The 20,818-nt window shown below is 37.7% G+C and overlaps 1 protein-coding gene across 1 annotated transcript in view; it reads left to right on the top strand.

Moving 5' to 3' along the window:
• COL25A1 (collagen type XXV alpha 1 chain) overlaps window positions 1–20,818 on the top strand; it is a 294,552-nt gene that overhangs the window by 175,074 nt on the left and 98,660 nt on the right. Inside the window, exons 5-7 of the mRNA XM_054295154.1 lie at window positions 2,747–2,764; window positions 19,706–19,732; window positions 19,898–19,924. Of these exons, the coding sequence (XP_054151129.1) occupies window positions 2,747–2,764; window positions 19,706–19,732; window positions 19,898–19,924 (72 nt within the window). The remainder of the gene's footprint in view (window positions 1–2,746; window positions 2,765–19,705; window positions 19,733–19,897; window positions 19,925–20,818) is intronic.

Here is a 20,818-nt window from a genome sequence, read left to right as displayed (position 1 = left end):
AGAAGGGAAAATTCTACTGTAACTGCAGTGGATAGTAGGGCAAGGAGTAGATAAGACTTCTCAGAAATATTGAAGGATTAGGAACCATTGTAAAAACCAGAAAATAATTACCTTCACTAATGTAAATTTCCTTTCATGCTGAAGGAGCTAGCAGCCAAGGGGTTAAAATCATTCTGCTTTTGAGTACTTTTGTATTCAGCATCTGCATTTATAGCTTAATGCAGGGTCATTTTCATATTGCCAGCATATATGAACAAAGAGTAATGCAGTGATTATATTCCCCGATATCTCATAGAGTTTTCTGTCTACTTAAAAAAATGTTGCCCTATAAAAATTCATTTTCCAGCTTTTTCTGTATTGGAGACTGTATTGAAATAAGAGAATTATAAATTCTCAGTACCAGAAAGGCAAAGTGATGATGCTGTTGAGAGTAGAAAACACTTTTGTGGGAGCATGACTGCAAACCTCACCTCATATTCAATTCAGGATGTGTTTGTGTTATGTGTGTATGTCTCTTGTATCATACATATAGCATGTACCATGTGGACCCTTAGCAGCCTCTATGTCTTAGATGAAGGAAAGAAAGTAAATTTTCAAATCTCATTGTTGAAATATATATGCACATATTCAGTTTATTTGCTTTCTAGAGCTTTAAATCAACTCTTTGTTGAAACGTTTTGGTAATTTCAGACCTTCCTTTAAGTTTCGGCTTTTAAACATATATATATATATATATATATATATATATATATATTGGAGACAGCCTTTAATGATCTGGTCAAAATCTATTGCAACTTTAGATACTTTTGTGAGCAAATGTGTTCTTAATTCTGTGTATAAAGTTTGCAGGCACAGACCTCAGTTTAGGTAATTTATACAATTTTATTCTAGTGGCTGCCCAGTACTGCATCTATAAGCAATTCCTGATGATTTTAAGATCAGGTATAACATAAAATAGCTTAAAACCTGCTGTGAGGGGAAGATTGAGGTAATATATGAGTGCTGAGGAGTCTCAATCATATTCATTAACCCAGCATGATGTGTAATTTCATCGAGCTCACCAACTCAGAAAGTTTTAGCTAATACTTGAACTTCCAACCTCAGCCAGTAAGTTTGGGTTTTTTATATTCTCTATGGTGTAGTTTTGTTCTAAGGAATGAATAGAAAACTGCAGCATCCCCAACAAGGAATACTTTATGCTGCATTCAGTGTAAAGATTAGATAGCCACAATAATTCTGCATTTTACTATTACTCCTCTGTAATGTGATTCCATATATTTTAAAAAATATTTTAAAACCTTTGTGTGCATTTAAATGCCATTTTATTTTGGTTTTTAATTGGCACAAGAAACTTTATTAGTTATTCTAAAAAACATTTCTTCATTTGCTTTTTGTGTTAATAATGGTTCCCAGTCGAAATGTGTGTGCCTCCCACCCCATCTAAAATTGCCCAGAATCACAGGATAGTAGAAGTTGGAAGGGACCTCTGGAGGTCGTCTGGTGTAACTTCTCTGCTCAAGTGGAGCTGTCTCGAGCAGTTTGCCCAGGATCATGTCTAGATGGTTTTTGAGTGTCTTCAAGAATGGAAACTCCACAATCTCCCATGGTCCCATGCTTGGTTCACAGTAAAAAAGTATTTCCTGATGTTCAGACAGAAAAGCTTCAGTTCTCTTTAAAAGTACCTCCCAGCTGAAGTGGTTTTATATGATTTAAAAGAAGTCTCCACACTCAGTTTCTGTGAACAAAAGGAAACAGTCTCAGTTTAACTGAAGTCTTATTTTAGTTGTCATAAAACACCAGAGGCTAAGGTAGCCCTAGGCATTTAAAGGAATTCTCTAAGGAGAAATATGAAGTTACTTTTCTCTGTCTTACATTGTCTGGGTCATGTTGTTTATAGTCACAGCTACTGTACTTTTTGCTAAAATAATTCTGCTTTATGCAAGTAATTTCTGTTAAGGGCACTAAAATAATTCATGACTTTCATTGGCTTTTCTGGTGTAGGGAAATTAGGGATAGGAATTCTGCTCTGTATGGGCTTGCAGCAAGAAGAAATACAGTTCCCCAGTGTGCAAAGGGTGCCTCTCCACTTGTCCAGGGGTGATCTAAAGGGGATGTTGATAAATAAGAGAGAGGAAATGTATCAGCTGTCTTCTTGGATTGACTGACAAAAGCTCGTCTCAGACCTTCCACCATTGCTGGTTTAAATCGGGGTTTATACTCGCTTAAAACGATGGTGCCTGTAGCAATGGCAAAAATGCTGTTTGTCCAGCAGTGTGTTCCTCCAGTTTTGAGACTTGGTTCATTCAACAAGCAGTAGTAGTAAATAATTAGCAGCTCCTTGAGGTATGGAGGGGAGCCATAATAAAGAAATGAAAGAGCAAACAACCCATAATACCTGCCCTGAATCAACTCAGCACCTCTGGCTTCTTTCTCGCTTGAGAACTGTCAATTAAGTCCTCCTATCATTTCCAAATTGTTAATATCTAAAATAAGAAGTTTCTCAAATGCAGCTTTGATATGTTATTGTAATTTATTTCTAGAATCAGTTTGTTGCAAGAAAGTTCATCAGTTTGAATTAAAACACTCAAATTCAATATCAACTTAAGAGTCCAAAATCTGACTTCAATGCAGTCGCTGTATATTTTGTTAGCTCCTTATTAGAGAGAACTGTAACTATTTTCTACTATTTAAAGAGTTTATCCTTGTCATAACTTTCCATAATCTTTGTTTTTCTTGTTTTTTTCAGGGTCAGCCTGGTCCTCAAGTAAGTGCCATCTTATTTTCTTACATTAGTAACAGTTAAATACAGGGCCCACTGAGCTCAGGTTGTCTACAAAGTATTTTACTTTATTTTTTGATCCTACTGTAGTAAGATAGAAACTGATAACCATTGCATAATTCTGTAAGAAAAGTATTTCCCAAGAGAGAAACATGCCCCCCACATATGGTTAAGTTCCCTCAGCTGTCTGACCAGATGGTAGGGTTAACAACATAATACTGAATAGAGCAAATCTCCAAACTATGGCTTGAAACTTTGCCACCAAACTTTAAAGCAAGATAAAATAACTTAGCAAATGTGTAGCAAATGTAATACTTCAACTGCTTATTAATCACATGCTAATAATGTTGCTATAATCCAGGCAGCCCTCAGTTATTTTAAATATTGCACTGCTAGCTGTTTTGATTAATTAGATACGCTGCTTTGAATTAGTTCTGCTTTATTTAAGAATAGTAGGACTTTGTCTTGTGAGCTGTAATTGAAGATGTGGAAATCTAGGGACCTAACTTCAGTTCTAAGGAAGAAATAGAGCAGCAAAAAGGAAACATTACATATAGCAAAAATGAAATGTGAATTATTTGAGTGTTATAAAATATGAAAGAGCAAGGAAATACGAAAAACAAATAAATTACCAAGCCAGTACCAATGCCATACTTAGTGAAATCAGTTGAGAAACTCAGGTTTTTTGTATGCTCCGTATGCTTTGTGGGAAGTAAGCTTTGGTCTGTGGAACTGTCTTAGCACAATTTAGTTGCCCAAACCAGGATTTCTATGAGGGTCTTTTGTATTTCAGAATCATAATTGAAAGTTAGAGCTTTACCACCATATTGACTGGTAATTTTTTAAAGATTTTCATTATGAGACACAAGCATTTATTTTAGATTTTTTAGTTTCTAAATATCATTTTCTGTTGAAAGACATATTGATTTACAAACCCTTAAATCACTTGGTCTAAATGCACAGTGTCCTTGCAGTGTCAGGCTCCATTTAACAGAACTGTGTAAGAAATCCATACGATACTGGAGATGACCACTGCCCATGGCACTTATGTTTCACAATAGGCTCTTGATGTATGGACTATACAGAGAGCTATCTTCAGGCTCTGTACTGATGAAGAGAGACACTGTAATTCTGTGTGGCACTGTAGCTCTGAGCAAGCTCTGTTGAAGACCTGAGGCTGATTCTGGAGCCTGTGGGCTGCCCTCCAGTTGATGTTAACTTGTGCTGCCACCCGTGTCCTTTCCTTCTGGGTTTGGACTCTCACCTCCCATATTTCAGTTGCTTAGAGAGTGTCTCTTGCCTAATGCTTGTAAACAGCTGCTCAGTCTTTGGAGCTCACATCTCTACGTGAAACGCCCTGGGATAGCTGTAGGCAAGGAACCGTGTGGAGATGGCAGCGTTCAGCACTGTTTCAAGGGCAGAAAGGCAGAGAAATCTCATCAGGGTGTAAGAGAAGTGAGGTGCAAGCTGAAGAAAAAACCCTCTAAAAATGTCCCCCATATTGTTTTGAGAGACTATTCTTATTGTTAACTTCAATAATTCCTTCCAGTGGAAATGCTCACCTCTGAGTCATCACCATTGTCCTCAGCAACATGTACCATTATCCTTAATAATGCCTTTTCCTCCTTTTCAGCTCAAGATGCTCTTATTGTGTCAGGAGGATATGTGTGTACTCAGTCATTTTGACTGGCTGATTGAGTCCAGGAATAATTCTTTTGGGAGCACTGGTGGGGAAGACATAAGGGCATAAAACAGAGTCGTGTTCAGCTTTACATTAAGATGCCTAAACCCAGAAGCTTGTGTTGTGTAGGTGTTGACGTACAAGGTGTCTAAGCACTCCTGGCAGTCAGTGGAGGTTAAGCCAATACTCAGTGCACCTAGAAACCTGTTCAGCTCATGGTGAGCTCCTTGGGCTCAGTACATTGTCTGCATTCAGGCATTTGTTGCTGTGTGAATTGATCCGGCGTCTCTGGCCTCAGCCACTGGCTGTTTTGTGTACGGGCTGGAGTCTGTGCTGGGCTGTGGTTGTAGCTGTCAGTCACAGGCAGCTGTCTTGGATACCTAGGGAAGCTCTCACGTGACACTAGCTGTGCACATTTGTACCTCCTCATTCCAGATTCTGACTGTAGGCAGCTACTGAACCAGATAACTCTTCTGCTGAATTGCTTTCTAGCCAGTGTTGACATCTGCGACTCTCAGGCAACTACAGGCAGGCTGTACATTTAGAAGTTTATCCCCTTAAACTGAAACTCAGACCCAGATAACTTGGTGAAACAGCACTTTTAATATTTTAAAAGTGGAGTTTTTAAATATTGGAAGCTGTGGTTGAAAATCTCAAGACTTTTAAAAATCAAAAGTATCCACAGAAAACAGAATTCATTCCCATACAGATAAAATAAATCAAACCCCCTTGGCATGTCATTAAGTAATGCAGAAATTCCAGCCTATTATGATTGTCTCCAATTTCTCTGATCTTAACTGCATCCCTGAGAAACTCAAAATTTAAAGTATTGATCAGTTTGATTACTAGGTAAAGTCTTCATGCTTCAAAGAACAAAATTTTTATGCTGATTGGAGAAGCACTTAGGAAATTTCTGGTGTCCTAGCCATGCAAGTCCATGCTAAGGTGAGGGATAAATTCTAATAATTTCTATACTTGTTGTTTTATTAATCCCTGTTCTTTTTCATTATGGTTTTATAAAGTACATGCTGTATTCACCTTACACACACCTAATTGCTGGCCACATCCTCCTATCATTTTAATTTTTTTACTGCTTATTTTCTTCAAGATAAAGATAAACTTTCACAATATAATTTTGCTTCACATTTTCCCATTTTAAGTAACAACAAGCTTAATTACAACTTACAGGCAGCTTTTTTTTTTTTTCTTCCAGAAGAAGCTTATGGTTTTGTTGCATTTCTGAAAAGTAAAGACCACAATAAGAAACTAAAGAATTTCTAGCCTAATCTTTAAAAAAATAAAGTCTCTTCTTATGATTTTGGTTTTCTGTTAGAAAGAAAGCTATTTTAAATACCATGTAAGCTGTGTTCTTCTTTAGAAGAGCAAGTAATAAAATCTTTAATATTTTTGCTGAAATTAAATTCTGACTCTTGAGTGACCCCAAAAAACCCCTGCCTTTTCTTATCTGGAATATAAATATGTATTTAGATTAGCTTGAACCATAAAGGGTGCTTCTCGCAGTAAATCTATACAAACCAATTCTGCCCATACTTTCTCTTTTGTAAATAATAGAAGTATTCCTGCTTGTCAGAGAACAAAGTTTAGCTTCTAGTCTAATGTTAATTCTGTAATACATGTGCTATCTGGGTAAAGAGAGAATGCTGGCTATTTAAAACTTTTTTTTGTTGTTCAGAGGTAAGGTTCGTGTAAATAATAGAAGCCATGTTTTTAATATCATGGTGAAGGAAGACAAAACAATCCTTTAAAAACATTTTGCTGAACTAAAACTATTAAAGACTGTAAGTATGGGGTAGGGTGGTGTTTTGCTTGACTTGGTCTCAGCCAGCCAACTGTTTCCTTCTTTGGGGCAGTATCCTCTCCCTGGCCCATCTCTAGCCCAACATGCTTTGTCTCTCATGTCAGCACACATGAGCACTCTCTGTGTGGGACTTTGACATACAGCAGCCTCACAGATGCTTCTCCTTTCTCTTTGGCAGCTCTCCAAGTCTGCATTAAAAATGGACAAAGTGTTAATGATTGATACTTGTTTTCATGAAATTCTTTTTTTCCTTTGTGTGGCACGTCCATGGACGTGATGTAGTAACAGTCTGAAATTTCCCAGTGCCTGGTGCATGATAAAGGTTTCCATAGCAATTCCAGTGACAAATGTATGTGTGTCCTTTTTTTCACCATCAAGCATCAGGGTATGTGACTGCAGTATTTTTAATTTCTGATGACAGAGATTCTGATTCACGGTTAAACTGGCTGTTACTGGCTAGTGCTGTCAACAGTGCTGGTGGGAACCATTTTAGCTTGTAGTTTTCTGGTTTTTGTCAAAGGACAGAGAAACATAGCAGGCCATAGACACTAGTTTTGAGTGGATTTGGAAGGCAGCAGTCCAGGGAAGATATTTATAACTTCCTAGAGAGCACTGTGATGGTAAGGACACTTCTAGATGTTAGAAAAGAGTATCTGACAGTAGGAAGGATGGGAAAGGCGGTGTATGAACAAAATGTGTTTTAATTCCTGTTAAGCTTCCCTTTCAGTTTTCGTAGTTTTGGGTAGCCATCGGCATTCCACAACCTGTCCAATATTGTTCTCAGTGCATGCCATTCAGTAGTAGGGCAGTTGATAACATCAAGTGATTGTGTGTGTTTTTATGGCTTTTTAAGCTAGGTACATAATGTCCTGTTGACCATTGCTGCAGAGTGGCCTCTGTCTGTCAGGTTGTTAGAGTTGGACATGTTTATTTTGTTCTGATCACCATGAATTGAGGTGTCAACTCCACATTCCTTTTTTTCTAGCAGTTTCCTCTCATGAATATCTCAAGACTCTTTACTTGCATGGAGAGTGGGGGACAGAGGCAAGAGATTCACTTAGGAAAGACAAAATCAGCCAAAGACTGAAGCAATAGTTCACTTTCAGATACACAGTGCAGTAAAGTTACTGTTCCTGGGAGAATCCCAGTGCTTGTACCCAGGCCATCAGCTGTTCTCACTGTGGAGAATGATCTCCTGGGGTATTTCTCCTAGAAACTCATACCCTATGCTCCTTTTTAAACTTCTGCAGAATTGTATTACTCAGATGATTATACAAATGCTGATCTGCTTATGAGTTACAAGTTGCAGGTCAGATTTTGCTGTCAAACTTCAACAATTAGTTTATTAACATGAGGTAGCAGACTTTTTCTTACTTTCTTAAAAGTCTTTTTCTTACTTTCTTTGTACAAATAATAAAGATAAATCCTTGATGCCTTTGCTGCTAATAACAATTTACTGTAAATTATGAGATGAAAAATTAATCTGAGGGCATCACGTAAATAAACCAACTTGTACTGTTTCATATGTCTTTAAGCAGGCAGAGCTTGAGTTTAGTTGGCATTCTCCTTTCTTAAATGGTAATAGCATTTGTGAACACCATTGAAATTGTGAGACCTTTTTTGGAAACAGCCCATATTGATTTGTGATCAAGAGGAAACAAATGCCATTTTCATGGCTTTTCATTTTATGTTAGTTGCTAAAAGGAACCACATCAGAGAATATTAAGAGAAGAAATCATGCTCAAAACTTCATTTACTGTATACATAAGTGTTTATGGCACAAAAGAAGCCAGAAATGTGTCTTCTCAGAAGGAGATTGTGCATTTAATTGTTTTTAAGTGTGATGCTTTCTCAGCTTCATATGTCATAAAATAGAAGTTAATTTTGTTAAAAGGCATTTACAACAACAGTGAGCACTTCCAAATATAAAACACTTCAGTTTCCCTTGGTAGACTAGGGGCACATGTGTAAACCAGAAGAGCAGTGACTATTAAATGGTTTTCTTGGCTATGCAGACAGTACTAGCACAAGTAAGAGGATTCTTTGGTTAGTAAAGAAGAGAGCACAGAATTGGAGATTTAGGGGAAAATTGTTCTGAACTATCTGTTGTACCAACACTAAGGAAGTTCTACACATAATTTAAAAAGGCAGAGGAGAGTAAAACTTCCAATCATGAACAAAAAATTCATTTAAAATTTGATACTATGCTCTACTTTCAACATATTTTTTTATTTGTCCTTTCCCACCCTTTTATCAGGAATTGCGAAGGAGCCTCTAATGGCAGATTGATGACTTCCCTACAGTACCCTGCTAAGTGAACTAAGTTGGAGATGATTAGACTTTGTAGAGCTCTGCTCATCAGGCTCTGTCAGACACCAGGAGGAGGCCAGACTCCTACCCCAACTGTGCTACTGTGTTCTTTTACTTGCTCTGGCAGGCAAGCTTTTGAGTTACAATTTCAGTAACTATCTGGTGCTGAAATGGCAAGATATTCAGATTTCCACAGCATTTGCTGAAACAGATAATTTATTTCTTATTTTCTTGGTTGATTCAGAAGGTATCAGACTTGAATTTTGTTAATTTTACAATTACAATTCAGTCTAGGTTTTGATTTTCTACGAACAGAAAAAATAAGGATATTAATTGTTCAAAATTCTGTGAAAAGGGCTCCTCATGCAACATAATTATCAGCTCTGGATGTGCTTGTAGAATAAATTCTGCTCTTTTAAGGTGGCTTCTTTTTCTGAATCTGCAGATCTCCTTTGGGAGTAGCTGTATGCAAAAGATAAAGAAAGCTTGGAAGATGGGCTTAGAAAACAGTTTGATGCAAAACTTTTAGAAGTTCATCTCCTCATTTCATAGTTCACATAGCAACAATTTATGATACTACTAGTCTGAAAAAACAAGCCCTAAAATTAGACAATACATAAAACTAATATTTAAAACTCTAAAAGAAAATATGAATGAGATCTTTCTATTTGTAGGATGTTACCAACTTTTCTTCATTGTAGCATCATTAATTTTTTAAAAGAATTGGGTTTGTTTTCATAAAATAAACATGAAGATCTGATTCACTGGTTACATATGCCAGTATAAATGTGATGGGGAATCACACATTAGCATTCCATCTATTCATCTAGAAGTTACAGCTGTCACCAGGGCATAGTAGATCTTCTAACAGAAAGTGAGAAACTGTGAAGCAAAAATTACTTGCAAGCCTTAATTTGGTAAACCTTTCTTAGCTTAACAGAGTACATATGAGTATAAAAAAGCAATTACAAACTTAGTATTGTGGTTCCATTATGACATTACAAAGGGTTGTCAAAACATAATTAAGGACTCTGAAATATTTCTTGTATTCCTAAATAATTTCTTTATCAAATGACATTCATATTTTCTTCCTTATTCTACATATGGCAGAAATACACTCGTGTGTTCTGTGTTCCATTAGGGGTTATGTCAAAGCAACATATTGAACTGTGTTCAGGAATATTATATAGTATTTTACTATCCTGCTGCACATGTTTTTAATTTGATATCAAACTCATGCTGGCTTATTATTTCATGCTGGCTTATTTTATTTTTTTATTATTTTTGGCTTCATGCTGTATTTTGGCTTTGAAATCCAGTTCAATTTGTTGCAGATCCCAGTAGTTTCACTAGCCTTAATAAAAAAAAAATAGGAGGTGTAAAAACGTGTATTTTATCAAGTTTATTGTGACTTGAAGATAATGCTGTGATGTCTAAGACATTAGGCTTCTGCAAGGTTTTCAAAATATCACAGTCCCTTTGAAAGCCATCATTTATCATTTCAGAGGCTGGTGATGCTTTGTGCTAGATGCTTGAAAGTCCTGTAAACTTGAGCAGACCTGGGAGATTTGGATCTCAGGCTGGTAGAGGAAACCTTCAAAATTTATATTTCCCTTTTTAAAGTGACACTCCTGTGAACTGAAATTTTACTTGAAGCGAATTGATAGGTTAGTAGAAATGCTTTAGATGTTTTAATATTGAATTGATGCAGGCAATAAGAGCTGTGCTGATATGTTACTCTTTCCTGTAAGTATGGGTCAAGTTTCAAGAAGGAAGAAAAAGGCAGAAAATGCAGCAGTTACTTTCATTGGAGTATTTTGTGTATTACCAGTAGTGTTACTATTGAGCACAGCATGGAAGTGTCCATTCTGTTTGTGGGCTTTGATCCAGATTGCCAATTTCAAAAATGCTTTGTCTGTCCCTACAACACTGTAGGATTTCCTAATATAGCTTTTTACTGAGATCCATGAGTAATATTCAGCTGTGAGCTGCTAAGAAATATGTAAGAGAATCACGTATTTTCAGAAACACAATCCAGCTATATTGCCCAGTATGTCTCCCAGTGATCATTTGCCAAAAAGAATGAATATCCATTTAAGTATAAATATACATATGTGTTTAATTTCCCCTGAAGATGTTCTGAATTTTGTAGTCCATACTCTTAGTCTTCAGGAGAAAACAGTTTTGGTTTTAATAAACTTTATGTTGTCTTAAATTCCTTCCTGTATAAAGATATTTCCAGCCTTATAGGTTACAAGAATATATTCGGTCATCTCACTTTTACATATGTCTGCATATAAATATATGTGTATGTTTGGAGTTGATATAAAAATTCATCTGCATTTATCTGGTGTTACATCTTGAACTTCACAAATCTGAACAGTTCTCAAAATACCTCTATGAAACACGTCATTGTAGTTTTCCCCTTTGCAGATAAGGGAATTGGTGACAATAAATGAAAGATTTAGTTCTTGTGTTTATCTTTAGTTCTGGTGTTTATCTTAATGTAACATAAATATTATTTTATATGCTATTTTTGTGCTTTTCTTTCTGTACACTGTTTGACATTAAATAAGTTAATTTGACTAAGGATTGAGACATCCCCATCAAGACTAGAGTTATGAATTAGTGTCAAGCTTTGCCTCTTTCAGCAATGCCTTGTACCTGGAATAGTTCAGAAACACTTGTGGTAACCTAATACTTGCAGGTCACTTCAGGTGGGTTTGTGCAATGTAGTTTTTATCATTACATTTGTCAGACAGTTCTTGTGAAATGGAGCCCATGCACCGTTCTTGTGAAATGGAGCCCGCGCACAGGAACAATTTAAGGGGCTACAGAACTTGCAAGGGGTCATAGGAAAGAAAGAAGAATAAGATTCTCAGAGGAATGTAGTATTTTTCTAAAATAGATTCTTCCCAAGCATTAGCACACCCTGAAGTTTAAAAAGTTACCTGGTTTCTGAAATAATCCCATTGCTCTTAATCTGTGGATGCCTCAGAAGCCTTTCTACCCCTGGTGCTATTTTTTACATGGCTGTGGCTTTATACTACTATATTACTGCCATTTTCTTTTAACCATTCATGATTTAAGTAATCTAACACACATCTTTCACAGTAGCATTTTACAGTAGCATTTGCAGACAACACCAAAGGGGTATCTAAATCTTTCTTTGACATTCTACTACCCCGAATGAGAAAATAGCTCCTGTACTGAATAACAACATTTGGAAAGGAAAGAACAGTGTATAGACAGTATGCCTTGCCTTTGAAATACTGAGTTAAACTCAGAGCATTGCTACTGAAGCTGGTGTGGAGTCATCATAGTAAATGGAGAAATGAAATTGGCCTTCCCTATTTCAAAGTCTGTGTTTAAATCCTCTGGCTGAAAATACATGTTATCTGTAAAACCTATTATACAGATGTGAGCTGTTTACATAAGTTCAGCCTTTATTACTTTATAAATTTGCCTTGATTTGATAGCAGGTAGAGGCCAAAATTCTTCAAAAACCCACCTGGTTTTAAACCAGCCCTTATTTCAGATTGGTGAACAGAAAGGATTTTTTTTTTGAATTTCAATCATCTGTTTCTGTGTAGTTACTACTTTCTTGTAGAGCTGGGCCGTGTGCAGCATCTGTTAATGAAGGACATAGATCAGCTGCTGGTCAAAGGAGGATCTGCCTGGTAGATTCTTGGATGCTATTTCATCACAGACTAGTAATGCAGACAGCAAAGCTGAAATATCCAAAAGGCTAGGGAGCTTGGCAGATGTATTTTGATGACCATTGGTACTGCTCCTGTAGGTAGTGAGTGGCAGTGGTGAATCTCCATTGCTCTGGAACTCCCCCATTCCCTTGCTTTCATCCTTTGTCTGTTTCCTTCAAAATAGCTGAAGTTCAGCCTGCCATCCTCATCAGAAAGATTCTTTTAAGTAAGAAAAAAAATAAAATATATATATTAAATGAGCAAAGGGCACTGCCATTTCACCTGAATGATCTACCAGGGAAACACCAGAGGTGTTTGAATTACAAAAGCCACCATGCAAGTTTTAGGGTAAAAATAGCTGAAACATTGGAATATGAACTACTGTTTCTGGAAATAAAAGAAGTTGTTAACTCCCAGTGAGGAGCTTTTTCTTACTAAAGTTTTAGGAATAAATGAGAGAACTGGCCTGTCAATAAAAATCTACCAAAGGAAGTATAAAAAGTACTTATTTAATGGTCAAGTTGGAGTGGCTCCTGCTCATTGCAGTGGGGATGGACTAAATGAACTTTAAACCCTTCCAACCCCAACTGTTTGCTGATTCTAAGATAGCATGTGATGCTTTTTCAGGTCTCAGGTGGACATCTAATGGGACAGGGATCTGCTGGAGGATGGGTGGAAGAGTAGGAAGCCTCAACCAATCTGTATCAAAAATGTCTCATTTTTGAAATGTTTTATAAACCAAATATTGAATACTGAAGCTGATACTATGTTGTAATTTAAAATATTGTTAAAAATCATAGATTGAACTCCAAAAAATCCTGAGACTGCAGTGGAAATAGTGAACATAATAGTAGTTATAATAGGAAAAAGGCTTCCTGTTCAGTCTGCTTTCTGAATTTTGGTTCTGTAGGGCCCAAATCAGTTGTGTTTTATTATGTCTTCCTGCAGTTCTGAGTTCCAGCCAAACATTTTTGTGTTTCTGTGATTTTGAAGTAACAAAAATTGTGTTTGTATCTTTCTCACAATCTTCCTTCCTTCCTGTTATTGAAATCAGAAGGTCTGGTTAATTTTTAATAACATGATAGATAGGGCAATATTAGGTTTTTTCATTTGTATTTTTATGTCCTGTTTTACTAGTTTACAAGAATGCCATTTCCTTTGTGGTGTGGATTTTTTTGGGGTTTTTTTGTTTTGTTTTGTTTGTTTTTTGGGGTTTTTTTGCAGTATTGCATCAATTCTCTAACATTATTAGTGAATTTTTGTTTATCTGACAAGTAGGAGAACAGGAAGGTGCATTGTGGACAAGGGAACGAGGGCCAAGATTCAGGAAATACATGTATTACAGTGCACTGAGCAGTAAGTGAAAGTCAGAAGGCTTTTGACTTTACCAAAAGCCATTTTCTTTTCTTTAGGAATGTGCCAGATTTTTCTGCCGCCGTATAACTGGTCTTACTGTCACATACAGCAGCTGCTTGACTCACAAGAAACTTAAAAGATTCGACTCATAATGTTTTCTTAAATTAATTTGTGGAATTAGTAAAGCTGATCCTTGTTTCTTCATGCTCAGGCAATGGGTACATAGTCACATACCCTCTGTACCATAGAATCTTTGCAGGGCTGTTGGTGCTGCTTTGTAGGCTTTCAAAGAAAAATGTTCTATTTGTCTGTAGAAGGAAGGGTGAGGAGGAAATGAGTCTTACTGATTAATCAAGGAAAGAATATCAGAGAAAGGAAGAGGAGATCCCCTTTAGCAGGTTCTTGCCTGGGACACTGGGCCTTGTGCCTTTTCCTGAGTACTGGATTAGTGAGTTAGCAGCGACCCTTCTGCAGCTTCCAGTGTGAGCTGCTGGTTTTTCTGAGCAGCATGATAAGTTTCAAAAAAAAGCACCCTATCCCAATCTCAGCTAGGGCACTGTATGAGAAATTAATGTCTAAACGAATGTCTAAATGGTTTCTTGACACATTTTGGATAGATTTTATTCTCCTGCCTGTAGTTTATAAACTTGTCTGATTTATATATGGCTATAAATCACTGACTTTTGAATACAGTTGTATGAATTTACAGCAGGAGTCATTTATAATTTGCTTGTTGTGAATGTTAATGGAGCTGTTTATCTAGATTGCTGTATAAATCAGTTTTATGTTTCTCAGCGTAAATAATTTACATAATGTTGTTCAAGGCAGTCACCCTTATTGTGTCAAAAAATTCAGGTTTCTTTTTCTCTGCCTTAGGATTTTTAACAAAAACTTCAGAATATAAGGGAAGAAAATGAGATATTATTAAGAGTCCTTTGAGTGGTGGTTGGTTGAAGTTTTCAACAGAAGTCAGTCATGTTACAGGAGGAAAATAAAACATGTAAAATGGAAGGCATTTCAGTAGTAGAAACTGTTCAGATTCACTGAAAATTCTTCTGAGTAGTTGTAAAATTGTTGCAAGGTGAAATGTTGGCATTGTAAACTAGCATGTGTAAACACTGGCTGAAAACATGGCCAAGCTCAGCAGATGCCAAAACCACATTGCCTCAGTAGTTCAGCAGTAGTTCAGTTTGCATGGTGGACACAAGACTGAAATGAGTGTAGGAACTTTGGAATAGTTATGATACACAGCAGTGTTTCATAATGCTCTGTGTAACCTCCTGTGATTCAGCAAATCTGATCCTAATATTTTGCAGCAATTACAGGGTAGGCTGGGGACTGTTGTTCCAGACAGGTTCTTGTAATTTATCGAAGTCATGAGTCAAGTTTCAAAGAAAGAAAGTTCAGCTTTTGTATCTGATTATTTTGTTGTTACATGCTAAAGCCCCCTTTTACCCTTGAAGCAATCTGCAATATTGAATTAACTTAGGCAATGTATGGCATGCTGTTTAGTTGTGAAAACATGGTTAAACTAAGCTGGGAAATTGATTCCCTTTTTGGATTTGTCTGGGTGACATTGGAATAGCTGGTTCACTTTTCTGTTCCTTTCTGCAAGGCTGCTGTTGCCTCAGGCTGCCAGTCACGCTGTGGCTGCTGGTAGGGATGGCTGCACTGTACACCCCTCAGTCCCAAATGAAAATGAAGGCTGAACCTTGCAAACTACACTCATTCCTCCAGCTGCCAGCTTGCCTTAGCCTGTGCCTGTTGTGGTGGGAATGTAGGAAGCAGTGACTGTGTCTGAAAGGTGATTATCACCTGTGTCTTCTGTGGGAGCTCTGTCTGATGGGAGCTGTCAAGTTTGGCATGTCGTATTCCTTAGGAGCTGTGAGGGTGCATGATCCCAGTGGGAGCTGGGACTGTCACAGTCCAGCTGATTCTGCTGGCTCGTTGGTTGGTTGTCACCAGCTTGTGCTGGGGACTGGCTGGTCCTTTTTCCAGAAGAATCATATGGCCTGTCTAACAGTCAGGAAAGATCTACACTCCTCTGTACTGAGTGTGGAGCTTTTTACAGAACCGTCAACATTGCTTTGTACTCTGTACTAAGAATCCCTTACTGTTTTCAGTTCTGCTGTTCCATCAATGCTTGGAGCCTTTTGGGTGAGTTTGCAGCAGAACTTCTTGTATTATGGCTAAAGGCAGATCTGTAGCAATAGATATGTGGAGAGAATATAAGAGAATTTTGATAATTATGAATGTTTGTAAAATCAAAATAAGTCAACTATTGGCTTTTTAAGAGGTCTCTGGATGTAACTTTTGCAAAACTATATAGGTGGCAATGGCCTCGACGGTGGAATTCAAAATTAGCTTCTTTCAGGGAATGAATGACAAAATTTCATCTGTGTGGAAAAAATCATGCTGATCACACTCAATTAATTATAAGGAAATGTTGCTTGATGAAGACTGCAAGGATCAGTCTCCTATTCTCCAGTATTGCATTTTCTTGACTTTCTATTCCTGTTTATTGCATTCTATTGACTTTCTATTCCTATTTATAATAATGCAAAATTTCATCAGTGTATGGAAATGGGATTTTGATAGCAAAAAAAATAAAGGCGGGGGATCACCTGTCAGCAATCCTGAATATGGCTGGTTTTTGGATTTGACCCTGATTTCAGCTCTCTTCTTAGCTGGCAGGTGCCTGGAGGCCTTTCAGTCTGCTGTAGGAGACCTTGTTTTAAAAACAGTAGTATTTTTTGCCTAATTATAAATGCAGATTTTGCATGTGTTTGAGATTTACAAGGCCTTGCTTATGTGAAACAGGCTATAAACTCTCCTTGGAAATGTATAGTAGTCTGGAGTAGATAATTACACTTTGAGAAAAGAGCCTCTGTTTCCAGTGAAAACACTGTGAAGTTATTTCAGAAATGCTCTGACCTCAGACGTTTCATATAACTTACACAAAATGCTTTCACATTTGTTCGGCAGCTCGTGGCTTGATCTCTGCCATCTCATAAACCAAAGCACAGAAGTCTCCCTGGGAAAAAAAGCAGCAAGTCCATGCTGTGGCCTACAAAACTAGTGTTATTTTACTCACTCTGTGCTTTGTGTCTGTACCCTTAAACAGAAGAAACCTTGACCTCCTTTAAATAAATCTGTCTCCTAATTACACCCCACCCCCACAAACCCAGCTTTCCCTCCGATTTTTCTTCCTCCCTTCCTCCACTCAGTGTACACACACTAATAAACTCTGCAGTAAAAACCTTGGGAGAATTTCTCAGCACAAATGGAAAGAAGATGTCAAAGGCTGAGGATAGGAATTTTCTGGTTAAAGTTGCGAAAACAATAGAGGACGATTGAAACAGTGGGGGAAAAGCCAGAGATGGGTGAACAAGCCATGAAAGTATTCCATTAATTTTTATTTTGATGAAACCCCACTGGTTCTCTTCACTTGCATCCAAAAGAACCATTTTATTTGCATTTGTTTGTTTTTCAAGACTCTTGCAGAAAGCAAAAGCATTGCAAATACAAGAGAAGAGACTTGTGAGAATGTTCACACCAGAAGTGTTTTTGTGGGCTTTTGAAAAGCTGTTTTTCACCCCTGGTAAAATAAAATTGTCAGATGTTTATGAAGACTCTTATGAAAAATTTGTGTGCTGGCAGGGTGACTTGTTGGAGATGATGGTGTCTGGCACTCAGGGAGAGAAAACACCAAGCAATAAAAAACAAAGCAAAATCTGATTATGATGCGCACAGACTGTTTTCAGAAAATCCTGCACAGAAGAAGGAGAAAAAAAAAGAAATCTGATTCAGTCTTATTTAAAAGCATGTTTGGGTATAGGTTGTACTTTCAGAGAACTCTCAGTAGAGGAGAATATGCAGGGTAGAGGAAGGGGCCAGTTGTGCACTGGTGATGGCTGAATGAACACAATTGCCAGCAGTCGCGCCAGGGAGACAGTGCAGTAGCCCTGCAGATCTGGGGGCTGAGCCCCTCGTGTGAGCTGTAGCTTGTTTCTGTTCCAGTGAGCCAGCTTCGTTCAGGTAGCTGATGTGATCTCTCCTGTTGTAGTTTCTACCAACAGGCAGAGCTGTGGCAAGCATGCTTCAGAAAAGTTAGGAGCCCAAACCCATGAGAATCAGGGCAGGGCCACTCTTGGGCATAAGAGCGGCACCAAGCATCTAAATGAAGGCAGCAACAGCTCCCACAGGACAACATCTGTTTACAGGCTCAGTTGTGTCACGTTACCTATCATTTCGTGCCTAAGGCCTGAGAAATAGGATTCTGACTGTAGCAGATAGGGGTCATGCTATTTGCACTTTGCAGCCAGTGAGATATTCAGAGCCAGTAATGGCTTGGAGATTCAAGGAGGCAGAACACGAGAGCACAGCCCTTTGCTTGTGCTTCACGTTCGCTGTGGAGAGGGCAGCAACAGCCTGCACTGACTGATTTCAGTTCTTCCCATCCCGCAATTACTGTGTTACTGATGGTATGAGTTCACAAATTCACAAGCTCAGTGGCATGTATGTGTAAGCTTTAGAGCAGACCTGCTCTACTGTGATGTCATGTCACAGTACATGTATGGGGAGACTGTAGCTAAAAGCTGACAGTGCTGCACTTAGTTTTCAGTATGTATCTATGTCAACTGGGAAAGGACAGTAGGACTTAAAGCTTAAAAATAATATATGGAGAGACCTTAAAGGTGCAGCCAGGTTGTGTCTATTAATTAAATTATTTTGTTTCATGTGTTTTTAAAGAGGCCAAGTGCTTGCAGGGCAATGCAAAGTGGGCCGGGGTCATAGTTAATTGAGCAGAGAGTTTCCACTCAGCTGGCAGTGAGCGCTTGCTTCCTGAAGGAGACCTGGGCACATCAGGAGGCCGACTTGTTTCTGTGTCCTCTGCAGCAGACAGAAGAGGTGGCAGGCCATGCAAGGAATGGCATATGCTTTAGTTCCTGTGATTCAGCAGCAGATGCTCTCCTCTGGCATGCATCAGAAGCCCTTAAAACTAAGCAGAAAATTGGCTACAACAGGGATTCTCAAAGACTTGCCTGTGGTTGATCACATCTTTAATACACAGCAGACTGACCTCCATTCCACTGCATTTATGTGAACCACATGAATTTTTTACCCATGTTGTTAGTGACAGTCTTTTCTTGTTCTGCATAAACCCTCACAAACACACACACTGCCACACTCTTTGTCTTATCACAGTGAACCATGCTGGTTTGAATGGCTCCTTCTCTGTTTACAGCTGCTTTCATATGTATCTCAGGTCCTTCTTTGTAATGAAACACCTGCATATCTTTCAGAAAGCTGGAGGTAGAGTCTGCACTGTGTAAGCAGACGGTTTTGTGCAGACTGATAGCATTTTTATTCACAAGATACTAACCTGAAAACTAGTGGTTTAGAAACCTGCTCCTAGCTTTCTGAAAAGTGCTTAATAAAAGTGGAATAGGAAAGGACTTCCTATTTGTAATTCTGTCACCTTACTGTTTGTTGGGTGGTAAGTAACAAAAAGTAATACTCCTGCAAAATCATGTTACACAAAGTGCTCATTTTGCCTAAAAAGTCTGCTTGAGACTAAACATCAGTATTGCCAAAGAAAGGAATGAAAACCCTCCTTTTAGAATTTCAAATCCATTTTTCTTTGGCAATCTGATACAAGGAGGGTGCCAAAATACATGACAGATTTATATGTATTTGAATTTATTAAGTGCTCTTGCAAAGAACTTTTACAGTCTAAGAAAACTTTTTTTAATCTTATAGGAGATAAACTATTGTGTCCTTAAGTGAAATCTGTAGATATTTTGCCATTTCAGGCATAGTTTTGCTTGTCTGAGTAAACTGATTCAACACACATTAGCAAACTATTCAAGAAATAGTGTGCAGTTCCTATTATTAGTACAGAAACCATCTCTGGAATAGCACTGGCATTCCAGAGTTAAAAATTATAAGGAATTATATTGTTGGGAAGAAATTGCAGATTGACACAGACCTGTTTCTTGCTGTATCCCAGGACTTCATCAGCATCAGTAAATAATCTTTGCCTTTGTTTCTTTCAGGGCCCTCCTGGTCCAAAAGGCGAGAAGGTGAGTTGGTGTTCGGGTGATTCGTACAAGGTGACTGGAAAGCCCTCCCAGCATGAACTCAAGAGACTGTTTGTATTGATGCAGTGAAATGTTAGATTATGTAAGAGAGCTGGGTAGCACACAGATGCTGTGTTAAACCTATCATCTCATCTTTCCACTTTGCAGGGAGATCAAGGTGATCAGGGCCCTCGGGTAAGCATCTTAAAAAAATGTTCCACTTCCCCTTCGCTGAGTAGGCAATTAGTCTTTAGTGCAAAACTAAATTAAAATACACTGTCTGAGCTAATTATGCTTATTAGCTGCATTTACCCTGCATGTTGAAGTGTCTGCAGGACAGTAACGTGAGCAGGAAGTGTCTGGGAAGATTTGGGTGATTCCCAAGTGTAAAATTTCCATTGTGGGTGGAAGCAGGTTCCACAGTGATTTTGCTCTGCTGTATAAAACTGGCTTTCCTAACCACACCATTCATTTTCCCCAGCAATGTGTTCATGCCATGCATGGGCTTCCACAATGCAGAGGGCCAGAGGGTTTCTAATAAATATACTTCTAGATTTCATGTAAAATGTAGCTAATATTTAGTGAATTATAAACAAATATAATGTATGCATGTATTAGCTTTTTTCCTGACATATATGTATTTAATATTTTTAATAATAATAGTATTATCACCTTGTAGTTACAATCCAGACAGAACATGGTTTAATTGAAGAAATGAGAAGGTTCTTTTAATTTCTAAATGTCATGTTTATTTTAACAGAGAAGTAGAGGAATACAGGAGTGTAAATTCGAATGGATTGGCTGTGCTAATGCACTCTTCTTTACATCTGTGCTTCATTAGAAAACGCTTGGTTACATTGTTCAGATGATATAGCAACTCTCTTTGGTTACATGTTTATAATTTTTCCCATAACAGTATGTTCCATGGATTACTTTCTTCTGTTAACTTTGTTAAATATTTTGAATTTGCAGCTTTATTTCATTCTACTGTTTTGCTTCATATAATTTGATTTAATTGGATTTTACATTTTTTTTCAGCAATAAGATTATCTAAAGTCAAAACATGCTTTTACAGCTGATTTTGATGTT

This window comes from Melozone crissalis, unplaced genomic scaffold (genome assembly GCF_028551555.1).
Source record: "Melozone crissalis strain CALT ecotype California unplaced genomic scaffold, PUWL_Pcris_2 ptg000006l_1, whole genome shotgun sequence".
In the NCBI taxonomy this organism is placed as follows: domain Eukaryota; kingdom Metazoa; phylum Chordata; class Aves; order Passeriformes; family Passerellidae; genus Melozone; species Melozone crissalis.
Note: the sequence above shows the minus strand (reverse complement) of the source record. Positions and strands in the feature narration are given on the sequence as shown.